Source organism: Chrysemys picta, chromosome 21, assembly GCF_011386835.1.
Source record: "Chrysemys picta bellii isolate R12L10 chromosome 21, ASM1138683v2, whole genome shotgun sequence".
In the NCBI taxonomy this organism is placed as follows: domain Eukaryota; kingdom Metazoa; phylum Chordata; order Testudines; family Emydidae; genus Chrysemys; species Chrysemys picta.
The window spans coordinates 17047321-17059503 of NC_088811.1; the positions used below are offsets into that span (position 1 = coordinate 17047321).

General features: G+C 50.0%; 1 protein-coding gene across 2 annotated transcripts in view; it reads left to right on the forward strand.

Moving 5' to 3' along the window:
* The window catches only part of LOC101939677 (protein-arginine deiminase type-2), a 143808-nt gene that overhangs the window by 77306 nt on the left and 54319 nt on the right, over window positions 1–12183 (forward strand). For both annotated transcript variants that reach the window (XM_065575093.1, XM_065575091.1), the window contains exons 2-3: window positions 1766–1949; window positions 11242–11314. In XM_065575093.1, coding sequence (XP_065431165.1) covers window positions 1914–1949; window positions 11242–11314 — 109 coding nt within the window. In that variant the 5' untranslated portion in view covers window positions 1766–1913. The remainder of the gene's footprint in view (window positions 1–1765; window positions 1950–11241; window positions 11315–12183) is intronic.

Here is a 12183-nt window from a genome sequence, read left to right on the forward strand (position 1 = left end):
AAAAAATGTGAAATAAACATGTTTGTCAACCAACACTCTGATCACTCTGCTCGAAGTTCTTCTTCACACAGCGCACAGTCAACTTGTGGAACTCCTTGCCTGAGGAGGTTGTGAAGGCTAGGACTATAACAGGTTTTAAAAGAGAACTGGAGAAATTCATGGAGGTTAAGTCTATTAATGGCTATTAGCCAGGATGGGTAAGGAATGGTGTCCCTAGCCTCTGTCTGTCAGAGGGTGGAGATGGATGGCAGGAGAGAGATCACTTGATCATTACCTGTTAGGTTCACTCCCTCTGGGGCGCCTGGCATTGGCCACTGTCGGCAGACAGGATACTGGGCTGGGTGGATCTTTGGTCTGACCCAGTACAGCTGTTCTTATGTTGTGTGCCTTTTTCCCACCCTCTCTTTTGTCTGTTTAAATTGTAAGTCTTTCAGGACAGGGACTGTCTCCTAAGTGTTTGTACAGCGCCTGGCACAATGATTGGGGTCTGTAAGCTGTCCTATAATATTAAAACTTGCAGTCACTTACAACTAGCTGACATTCCAGTGTTAATCCTTTTCTAGACAGAAGTCTTTAATTGTGAGAGACTGACTGGGTCTCTCTAGTCTTCCCCTGTCCTAAGGGTCTTTCGGGGGTCTCCAGCTATTCATGCAATCTTTGCCTTCTCTAGTACGTACAAAATGCCCACGAGTCGTTCCAAAAAGACACCTGGCATTTGTCTAAGATTTCAGCCTTTGAGCCTCATGGCTTGTTATAACTGGGCCTGGCTGGAAGAGAGGTCGTGATCCAGTTCACGTGCATCGCATTAAAAGGCCTGGATATTAAGGATCAGGTTGGTTAGTGTTTTTTAAGAGCTCTTACAGCTAGTTCCTGTCTATGAAATCCCTAATTTTAGCCAGGGACCTGAGAGCTCTTGCAAAGGTGGGGAAAATGACTCTCTTCATTGTACGGATGGGGAAACTGAGGCACAGGGGGCCAGATTTTAACGGTACTTAGGTGCCTAATACTCTTTGAAATCAGGGGGATTTAGATACACAGATAACCTCTTGGGGCCAGATTTTTAAAGGTAAGCGACTTCTTCAAGATCACCTAGCCAGTGGCAGAGTGGGGAATAGGACCCAGGGCGCCTGGCTCCTAGCCCCTTGCTCCAGCCGTTGGGGTAGGCTGCTCCCATCATGCACACAATGGAAGGTCTGATCTTTTCTTATCGGGGCAGCCAGAGAGAAGGGTTCATTTGAACTGCAAAGAAAGGCATCCTGCTTAGGCATCTGTGGGCAGCAAGGGAAGTGAAGGGAGGCACCATGCTGGCATGACCAGGCGTGGGTCGTGATCCGTGGGCTGGTCAGTATTTTCAAACTCGACTGTCTAAAACTGGGCAGCTAAATCCATGTTTCGGCACATGAGTGGCCTGACCTTTGGTGGTGCTGAGCTGTTACTACTCTATTGACTTCAATGTAAGCACAGGTGTGCTCAGCACCTCTTCAGGTGCCACTTCTGTAGGTGCCTTCGTATGGATTTAAGTGCTTAGCGGGAGGCACCTGCCACCTCTGCTGATGGGAGCTGCGGGCGCTCTGCCTCTCTGAAAATCAGGTCGCTACGTATGAAAATGCCGCTGGGATGCACGTCTGCAGTGATCACTGAGCCACCTTTTCCTCTCGCCAAAGGTCAGGGGTCAGCACTGCCGGGTAGGGGACAGTGACGCATCTCCGATTCTTCTCTCCACCGCCCTCTGACTGATTCCCCCCCTTCCCCTTCTCTGTTGCAGAGCGGCTCCCGCAGGGGCTGTGTCGTTCAGCGTGAAGCACACGGCCGGGGTTCAAGTTGAAGTCGTTACCAATGACCAATCACAGGTGGCCCCCGCAAATGGAGGGAAGCAGTGGCCTCTCAACCACGGGACGATCCTGAAACTCAGCATGAACAAAGCCAGCACAGAGGCCAACGACAACAAGGTAAAGGAAGTCCCGGCGAGCATCCTTGTATCCTGGGTACTCGCTTGGCTTGAGACAGGAGCAGGGATGAGATATCGTATGGGGCACTTGCATGTCTTGCCATGGGCGAGCTAGGATCAAGGGGAAATAGATCTTTGTGGGCAGGTACAGGTTGGTGTTAAGTCTCACTCCTTGGTGTGGTGGCCAGAGCAAAGTCCATCACATCCTCTCCCAACGACAGAGGGGCAATAGATGGACCTGCGTGGGCAAGGAGAAGCAGCAGGAGACTAGATATCCCAGGAGGATTCTGGGTTTGAAGGTGCCCTGAGAACATCTGTCCTAAACTGGACAGAGTGTGCCTGGGTGTTGTCTCCACCGAACTGACACTGTCAGGTAAGGACATTGGTGTAGAGTGGCCTCTTCTCTCATGTCCTCAGCCAGACTTGGAAGCTCTAATGTCACAGGAGGATGCTCCACGTTGTTACCGAAATATCGGGTCCACCTAGCTGAGAGCCAATAACAGCCAGACAGGGATAAGGAAGAGTTGCTTTATTCTGCAGAAGAAAGGAGAGCTTTGCACCTTAGTACAAAAACTCTGTCTTACACACATTTTACAGATCCTTTATACACATTCAGACAAAGGTCCTTGCAGTGTTAACACTTGATTGGTGGTTGTCAGACCCGTGCTTTTGCTATCTGGTCAGTGAAAACCGGCTTGGGACCAGCTCCAACTACCGTAAGGCCTTGAAGGGAAGACAGTTGAAAAGTTCAGGCTACTGTGTACTTGAAGTGTCTGCTTCCCCCTTATGGCCCTGGTTGACATAAAGGCTGCTCTGTTAAGGGGGGGTCACTAGTAACTTTCACAGTCCCCCCTTCGGGCCTGACAAATTCAAAAATTGTCAGGCCCGTTATGCAATTTGCGATCAAGCTGGAGGGACAGATACTGGGTTTTCTTATGGACAGCAGAGCTTTTGATCATAGCATTACACAGGCATTTGGCACATTGTATCATTGTCCAAACAACACATAGAAAGAAAAGAATCCATTTAACAATTGTTTGAAAGAGCCCCGTAAACCATGACCCAAGGTCTGGAAGGAGGTCCTCAAAACTAAAGGTGTGATCAAGAGATACAGCATGGAAAACAACAGCAGCATTCTGTTTATACATAGGTCATTCTGATATCTTGTTTTGCTCACTAATGTAGACTCTTAGTCTACATTCCATATTATCTACACAAGGTCGCAACAACTTCTCACACAGTTCTTTCCCACTCGCCTCACACATTCCTTGCTTCTACAAATCTCACATTATTAGGGTTACAGTTAGCCTAACTCTTGCTAACGAACTGTCATGCATTGCATCCCCTTCCTGTCCGTTCTTTCTCTGCTTCCACAACCCCCCCTTTTGTATACTAGTACAACAAACATTTTCAAATCTCTATTTGCATTAAGTCTTGGAATTCAGATTTTACTTCAGATGCTTCAACCTAAAGGGTTTTGATTGGATGTAATGACAATGCATGATGAGCATGGACATGAAAGGTATTACTATTATTACGTCTTTTACAACAATAACATAATCCTAAGATAACTAATAACAATACAAGCAATAACATTCCCATAGCAATACTATAATGGGGTTGTTGTACAGCCTTAGTCATAAAGCACAATACATCATACTTAGTACATAAAATAGATACTCTATCAACAGTATGAAAGGCATACTTTTCAACTTGATATATATTTTGAAGCATGTGAATTTGCCCTTGTACTTCAGAGATTTTCTGAATCTCTGGTAACAGTGAAAACAAATTCTGAAATCTATCAGATACTAAACTAGTCCAATTAAAGGGTATCTGGAACTTAAGGGCTACTTGAAAAACTCTATCTGCAGGCCAGTAAATGATATGGTTGCCTGCAGTGGTAGTGAGATTAAAATGTATGTCTTGCGATATGGTGTCATTAACATAAACACAGCTATCATTAGCTTGAAAAAATAAGTGTCCTGTCAGGGCAGTTCCTTGTCCCCTACCCTCCCAGCAAACGTAGTCATGAAGAGTAACAACTTCTCCTGGCTTCAGTTTACGGATACACTGAAGCTGTGGGGGTTCTAATGACCAAAATGTCCATTGACTCCCTAACCCCATCCAAATGTCAGATGTAATCCCAGGAGCACTGACTAAAAATCGATTGGGCATACCAGGAGGTCTAATTTCCCAGATGTCTTGGTAAATTACCCAATCCCACATGCATCCTCCCCATGGACCCGGCAGGATTCGGTATGTGGGAGCCCACACCCCCCCCAACCGGTCCATATGCTTGGAAGGAGCACTGAGAATGTCTGCACTTCCACCCAGAAAGTCTCCAAGTATGTCTCCATGGCCACAGATCAGATGGTACTCCTGATGTGTCTGTAAGGGCAGTGGGCCAAGCCTGATGCTCTAGATCATTCCGAATGGCCATTAGCTGGTCATTCAGGAAATCCTGAATTTCTGAACATGCTAGATCCCACTGCAATGCCTTCCCAGCCTCAGTGATATTCAATACCATCTCTGTCAGCAACTTCTGGGTCATAGAACTAAGGGCGGAGATAACATGTAACTCACCAATTCCAGCCTGTACCTGGGTTAGCTGTGCCCCAATTTCTCATCATGTTCTTGGTTCTTAAAAATATTCCAAACTGCTGCTGCACTTTTGGCCCCATCCCATAGGGATCCAGTCAAGTCACTTTTCTTTCTAGAGGAAATAACCCAAACCCTCTGTTGTGCTAATCTAATGGCAGCCCCCTGTGAGCAATTTGGGTATGTAGTGGTGATCTGGAAACTGAATAAGGGTAATGAAAATTTAACAGTCCCTAGTGTAGTGTTAATCACAGTTCATTGATATCCTAATACATTTCTTTTTGGTGTAGTATTATACCACATTCCCAAGCATGGGTCCCACAAGTTTCTTCCTGCCAGTGTATAATTCTTTGTTTCTTCACCAGGGTCAGTTCTTAATGTCTCTTGTAGTCAGGAATCCCTGGACTTTGTGGTTTCAATGAAGCAAGTGTTCCTTCTTCTCTTCTCTTGAAACAGTGTGATTTAGCATCATACAGGGGAGAGGTTACTAGCACATCACCCTGTAATGGTTTTGCTTCTTCTAGAAAAATCCAGAGGCACAGTAGGTCTGTCAGTGGACAAGGGAGAGGTTACTAGCACTTCACCTTGTCTTTTTTCCTTTTTCCTGCTGTCCAGAAGGCACAGCAGAGCTAGAAGGAGAAATAGGCTTATCAGTCGGAGAGTCCTCCCGAGGTGGAGGGGTCTTTTTACAGTGAGAAGCATGGGTCCAGGCAGGTAGTCCTTGGCACTTCACAGCGGTGTTGGTGGTTAACAGGACTTGGAAAGGGCCTTTCCAGTGTGGAGCCAAAGCAGTCTTTCGTTGATGAACTTTACATAGACTCAGTCTCCTTGTTTCAATCAATGGCAGGGCTGCTAGGGTCTTTGGGTAGCACTTCTTTTATCTGTGAGAAAAGAAACCTAACACATTTCATTAATGCCTGGCAGTGTTTTGCAGATCTCATAGTTGCTTGGGCACATTCAGGCCCCCCTTTTCTTGGCTATCAGCCAAGTCTTAGCTGTGGGCAGTGTCCTTGGATGGTGCCAGCATCTTATCTTTGGACTGAGCTTGCTGGCTATTTTTTTTCCAGTTAACTCGTTCTGTTCTTTTTCCTGCTTCCCTTCTTGGCTTCTTTTAACCTACAAAGGAAACTTCCACTCTTCACTCATACACCTTCTCCCAAAAATGAACACATACACAATTGCCATTATACAGTACATTAGTCTTATTACTCAATGTATGCCATGTACACCCTTCCAGTAAAATAACTTTATTACAGAGCTTTGGAGCAACAAACCAGGACAAGCACACCCACCTTTGAGGAGTCCACTCGGTACAACCTCTGGTGTCCAATAGCTTTCCTCCCTCCCCAGCCCTCTGGCTAGAAATCTGAGGGATTGTGGGTTCGAGTCCCATCTGGGTCGCCAGAAACTGTTACCGAAATATCGGGTCCACCTAGCTGAGAGCCAATAACAGCCAGACAGGGATAAGGAAGAGTTGCTTTATTCTGCAGAAGAAAGGAGAGCTTTGCACCTTAGTACAAAAACTCTGTCTTACACACATTTTACAGATCCTTTATACACATTCAGACAAAGGTCCTTGCAGTGTTAACACTTGATTGGTGGTTGTCAGACCCGTGCTTTTGCTATCTGGTCAGTGAAAACCGGCTTGGGACCAGCTCCAACTACCGTAAGGCCTTGAAGGGAAGACAGTTGAAAAGTTCAGGCTACTGTGTACTTGAAGTGTCTGCTTCCCCCTTATGGCCCTGGTTGACATAAAGGCTGCTCTGTTAAGGGGGGGTCACTAGTAACTTTCACAACGTGTCTGATTGGGGGCCGGCTTCCTTTTCACTTTGCCACGGTGGTCACCGTTCTGTCGTATATCAGAGGGGTAGCCGTGCTAGTCTGGATCTGTAAAAAGCAACAGAGTCCTGTGGCACCTTTAAGACTAACAGAAGTATTGGAGCATAAGCTTTCATGGGTGAATACCCACTTCGTCAGATGCATATAATGAAAATTTCCAGAGGCAGTTATAAATATGCAGGCAAGAATCGGTATGGAGATAACGAGGTTAGTTCAATCAGGGAGGGTGAGGTCCTCTGATAGCAGTTGAGGTGTGAACACCAAGGGAGGAGAAACTGCTTTTGTAGTTGGCTAGCCATTCACAGTCTTTGTTTAATCCTGATCTGATGGTGTCAAATTTGCAAATGAACTGGAGCTCAGCAGTTTCTCTTTGGAGTCTGGTCCTGAAGTTTTTTTGCTGTAAGATGGCTACCTTTACATCTGCTATTGTGTGGCCAGGGAGGTTGAAGTGTTCTCCTACAGGTTTTTGTATATTGCCATTCCTGATATCTGACTTGTGTCCATTTATCCTTTTACGTAGGGACTGTCCAGTTTGGCCAATGTACATAGCAGAGGGGCATTGCTGGCACATGATGGCATATATAACATTGGTGGACGTGCAGGTGAATGAACCGGTGATGATGTAGCTGATCTGGTTAGGTCCTGTGATGGAGTTACTGGTGTAGATATGTGGGCAAAGTTGGCATCGAGATTTGTTGCATGGATTGGTTCCTGAGTTAGAGTTGTTATGGTGTGGTGCGTGGTTGCTGGTGAGAATATGCTTAAGGTTGGTGGGTTGTCTGTGGGCGAGGACTGGCCTGCCTCCCAAGGTCTGTGAAAGTGAGGGATCGTTGTCCAGGATGCGTTGTAGATCACTGATGATGCGTTGGAGAGGTTTAAGCTGAGGACTGTAGGTGAAGGCCAGTGGAGATCTGTTGGTTTCTTTCTTGGGCTTGTCTTGCAGCAGGAGGCTTCTGGGTACACGTCTGGCTCTGTTGATTTGTTTCCTTATTTCCTTGTGTGGATATCGTGGTTTTGAGAATGCTTGGTGAAGATCTTGTAGGTGTTGGTCTCTGTCTGAGGGGTTGGAGCAGATGCGGTTGTACCTCAGCGCTTGGCTGTAGACGATGGATCGTGTGGTGTGTCCGGGGTGGAAGCTGGAGGCATGAAAGTAGGAGTAGCGGTCGGTGGGTTTTCGGTATAGGGTACTGTTAATGTGGCCATCGCTTATTTGTACGGTGGTGTCTAGGAAGTGGACCTCCCGTTTAGATGGGTCCAGGCTGAGGTTGATGGTGGGGTGGAAGCTGTTGAAATCATGGTGGAATTCTTCCAGAGTCTCCTTCCCATGGGTCCAGATGATGTCATCAATGTAGCTAAGGGGCATGAGTGGACGAGAGCTGAGGAAGCGTTGTTCCAGGTCAGCCATAAAAATGTTGGCATATTGTGGGGCCATGCGGGTACCCATGGCGATGCCGCTGGTCTGGAGGTATATATTGTCATCAAATTTGAAATAATTGTGCGTGAGGATAAAGTCACAGAGCTCAGCAACAAGTTGTGCTGTGTCATCATCAGGGATGTTTTCTGGGAGGTCACCAATGCCTTGTAGTTTTCTCAGGAAATCAGTGATGTAACAGAGATAGCTGGGAGTGCTGGTGGCATAGGGTCTGAGCAGAGAGTCCACATATCTGGATGGTCCTTCAGTGAGTGTGCCAATTCCAGAGATGACGGGGCGTCCAGGATTTCCAGGTTTGTGGATCTTGGGTAATAGATAGAATAACCCCGGTCAGGGCTCTAAGGGTATGTTGATTTGTTCCTGTGTTAGTTTAGGGAGTGTCCTGAGTAGATGGTTCTGTCGTGTCACATCTTTGATTGAGGTTCAGAAATAGACAATTTGATGTGCACACGTAGCTTAGGTGGTAGGGGGTCAAATGCAGACTCAGGAGGCTCATGGTCTGAGTTCGGGGTGAAGAATGCGATGTAAAGGCACAGGAAGAAAGGTTCATAGCACCGGACAGAAGCAAGCACCCTCCTGTCTGCGTGTGCCCATCATTGTGCTCTAGCTGCCAAGGCTCTGGCGCCATAGGTAACCACGTGGGTGGCACCTGGCACGGTATCTTGCTGTACTAGGATGGCCCCAAAGCCATCACATCTGTCTCTTGCTCAAGGGTCTGTCTGAAGACATGCAACCATAATGCTCCACTCGCTGTACTTCTCACTCAGTGGCCAGGCCTGGTGGTGCAGAAACCAGCAGGAAAAACTACCAGAGCTGAGCATTCCCGAGACACTGTCAAGCTGGTTGGCATCCTAGGGAGCTGGCAAGCGGTGGATGGCCGCAGTCTTGCTAGGAGTTGGTGCTGGTCTTATGTTTAAAGTGTTTCACTCACCCACCGAGGAAGCAGTTAAAATACTTGTGACCGCGGGAGATGGTTGCACCCCAGGACCGGTAAAGAGCAGTTTGCTGACAACGCCTAGGCTGAAACTTGTTTTGTTGGTCTGTTCATGAACAACTTGCACATGAGGGGGTGAACGGACTCAACTGATCAGATCAATTCATTGCATGGGCTCCTCCGTCCAACTCTGTAGGCTGGCGAGCAAACTTGGGGAGTTTGGGCTGGACTGTGAAATAGACGCACGATCTGGCAGTTCGGATCGTGGAACAAAAAGGCTTTTCATTGTAAAATCCTTGTGCCTAAACGCCTGCCGCTCTAGCGGCTCCCTGTCTGACTGCAGTCCTGTCTCTTTGGAGAGTGGGATTTTCAAAAGTGCTGCCCGACCTCCGCTCCCATCGAACTCGGTGATAAAACTCCCATTGATTGCAACGGGAGCGGAGTTTGGCTAACGCTGAGCTCCTTAGCCAGGAGGTACATCCCAGTGGGCCCCACAAGGTAGCGAACAGAAGATGGCAGCAAACCCACTTCTACGCTCACCCTTCCACCAGAGCCTCCTCTTGCTAACAATGTGAAGTGGGTGCTGTTTGTTGAGAGAAGATGTTATACCCAAAGTCCTTCCTCTTCCTGGTCCCCTCTCCTTCCATCCGTCTGTTACTTAATTCTATAGCAGTCGGCCCCTGTCTCTTCCTCGTCAGGAACAGGACAAGCTGAGACCTGGCTTCATGCAAGCCCCTTCTATCTCCCTGCTGGCCTCTGTCTCCCTGGGACCCTTTCAGAGTTTGGCTTCATCTTCCCCATTCACCCAGCTCTAAAGATGGTGCTTCCCACAAGCAGGCTAAGTCCTGAAACTGAGCACCTCACTGGCCTTTGATTCACACCGAGGTCAGGAAGCTGTTCCTTTTGCCTCCTCCCCAGTCCCATTCCTCATGCACGCAGACTTCACACTACGTGGCCGCTTGGCTTCGCTCAGCAAGAAGGAGCCCTGTTGCCGAGAGCATTGGGTTTCCTTCCATGTCACCCTGGGGAATGGAGACCGCCTTCGGGCCTAATAGCTTAAACCTTCTCTCTCAACATGGGTCTCTCATTTGGCAACAAGACACTAACTGCAGCTGCTGCCGCATACCAGCCAAGCCGCTGGATCCGAGCGAGCCGGCTTTCTTGTCGAGGGGCTACGTGCCAGATCGCTGAAGTCTCATGACCAAGTCTGGCGTCTGATCCCTTACAGGAGCGGCAGGGCAGGGCAGAACGCTGGGCTAGGGACTGGAGATTGGGCTTCCAATCCTGTTCGGTTCAGCAGTGAATATGGGCTTGATGGGGTGACTAGTCCCCAGTTGAGTGCGTGGCCCTGTTCCTGCTTAGGAGCACCCTGCCCAGAAGAGCAGGGATGCCGCAGGTCAGGACTGCGGGATTTGTCCTTGTCTCTGAGTGCTGAGAGCAGGCACAACAAAGAGCGGAATTCATGGGTTTGCTGCATCGCCTTTCTGCTGAGCGCTGTGGCATATGCCCAGTCACGGGGCCTTCCCAGCAGGCAGAGAGACCGAGTAGCCAACGCTACATCCTACCTCCGCGGCAGCCCTGGTGCGGGGGACGTGCCCTGGGAGACGGGTGGTTGCCAACAGCATGTTCCTATATATTGGCCATTCCCCAGGAGCACAAAGGCCCATAACAGGCTGGGGCACTGTTCAGAGCCGCCTTCCGAACTTCTCTGGCCGGCACCGGAGATTGAACCGGCTGCCCCAAGACGGGGGGAAAACTCAAACCGCTACATCCCCACCCCCCCATGGCTGGGCTGTGCATTGGCACCAGGGTGCCTCTCCCCAGTTTGTGCCCCAACACAACAGATAAATATAATTCAGACACACGGTGCCCTGGGGGGCAAATCGGACCCGGTGCCCTTCCATGGAGGCCCATGGACTGAGTAGAGGCTGCAGAATGCAGCTGCAGATGCGTTGAACCCAAGCCAGTGCCGTGTGTGACCTTCCGGAAGAGAGCTCTGTTGGCTGATTCACGTTCGGCAGCCGCGGAGCCGTGTGTGCCGGCAGGAGGCGAAGGCTCGGGTTGCTGGGACGTCCCAGGCCTGGGAGAAGCATCGAGCCGAGTGGGAGAAGGCTCCCAAAGGGCGAGGTAGGGCTGGAGTGGGAAGAGGGGAGATCAAAGGTGAGGATGAGCCACTTGAACTTGACACCGAGGGCGAGAGGAAGCCAGTGGCGAGCTTCCGGGAGGGCAGTGACGTGGTGGCAGCTAATTGTCGCAGCAGCGATTTGGATGGATGAGAAGGGAGCAAAGTTTGGCCAGAGAGGAGCAGGGGCAGGAGTCACGGCAGGGACAGACCCAAGCCACAGGCAGGGATTGGAGCAGAAAGCTGCACTGGGAGAGTGGCACCAAGGATCGGGCCCTGCGTCGCTCTCCGGCGCCCGGGTGTAAATGTCCAGGCCCTGTCCTGCCCACCCCTCTCCCTCACTAGCCTGCGTTGTGTGTTTCCAGGTAACGGTGAACTATTACGACGAGAACGGAGGGCCTCCCATAGACCAAGCTGGTGTCTTCCTGACGGGCATTGGTAAGTGCAAGTGCTTTCGGGGCAGACCAAAGCCAAGCATCTTGTATCACTTAAGTTTTAGGTTGCAAATGAATAGAGCTTTTCTGAGCTCCTTAAAGGAATCCGCTCAGAGCTGGGAACTTTGGAGCGAAATGAAAGTCTGGCAAGCAAGGGGGCAAAGACCAAGCAAATCCAGCAGTGCTGAGCTTGTAGTCAAAGCGATGGCCCGCACTTCACCTGCAAGGAGTTACCATGCTGCTCTGGACACGTGTAAGAGTGACGGGGCTTCTGGCCTCTTTAGGCTGCTGGGTTTAGCAAAACAGTGCCAGTTTTCCTTTGGGTCCAGTGACGGCGCTGAGAAGGAAGAGGGTGGCCTTGGAGGCAGGAGTCCATAGTTCTAGTCCCACCTCTGCCACTGGGTCGTCTTCCAGCCCATGGCTTGTGACCGCACAAGCACCGAATTAGCGGCTGGGTAAGTGATGGAGCCAAGCATCCGGAGACGTCCAGCCCGTCCACCCGCCGTGAAGATTCTGAGCGCAGCCCGTAACCAGAGGGTGCGCGGTTTGGTCTTGAGTCCCACAAGCACCGGTGCCGGCTTCCTCTTTCCCCACGGGGGCTCAACCCCTGCTCAGCCTCAGGCCCTGCCCCCACTCCACCCCTTCCCCCAAGGTCCCACCCCTGCCCCACCTCTTCCTGCCTCCGCTCCACCCCCTCCCCCAGCACCTTCTGCACGCCGTGGACCAGCTGATCCTGGCAGGTGGGAGGCGCTGGGAGGGAGGGGGAGGAGTTGATCAGCGGGGCCACTAGTGGGCAAGAGGTGCTGGGGGGTGGAGGGGGTGCTGGTTTCCAGGGGGTGCTAATTTTTTTTCTGTGGGTGCTCCAGCCCTGGA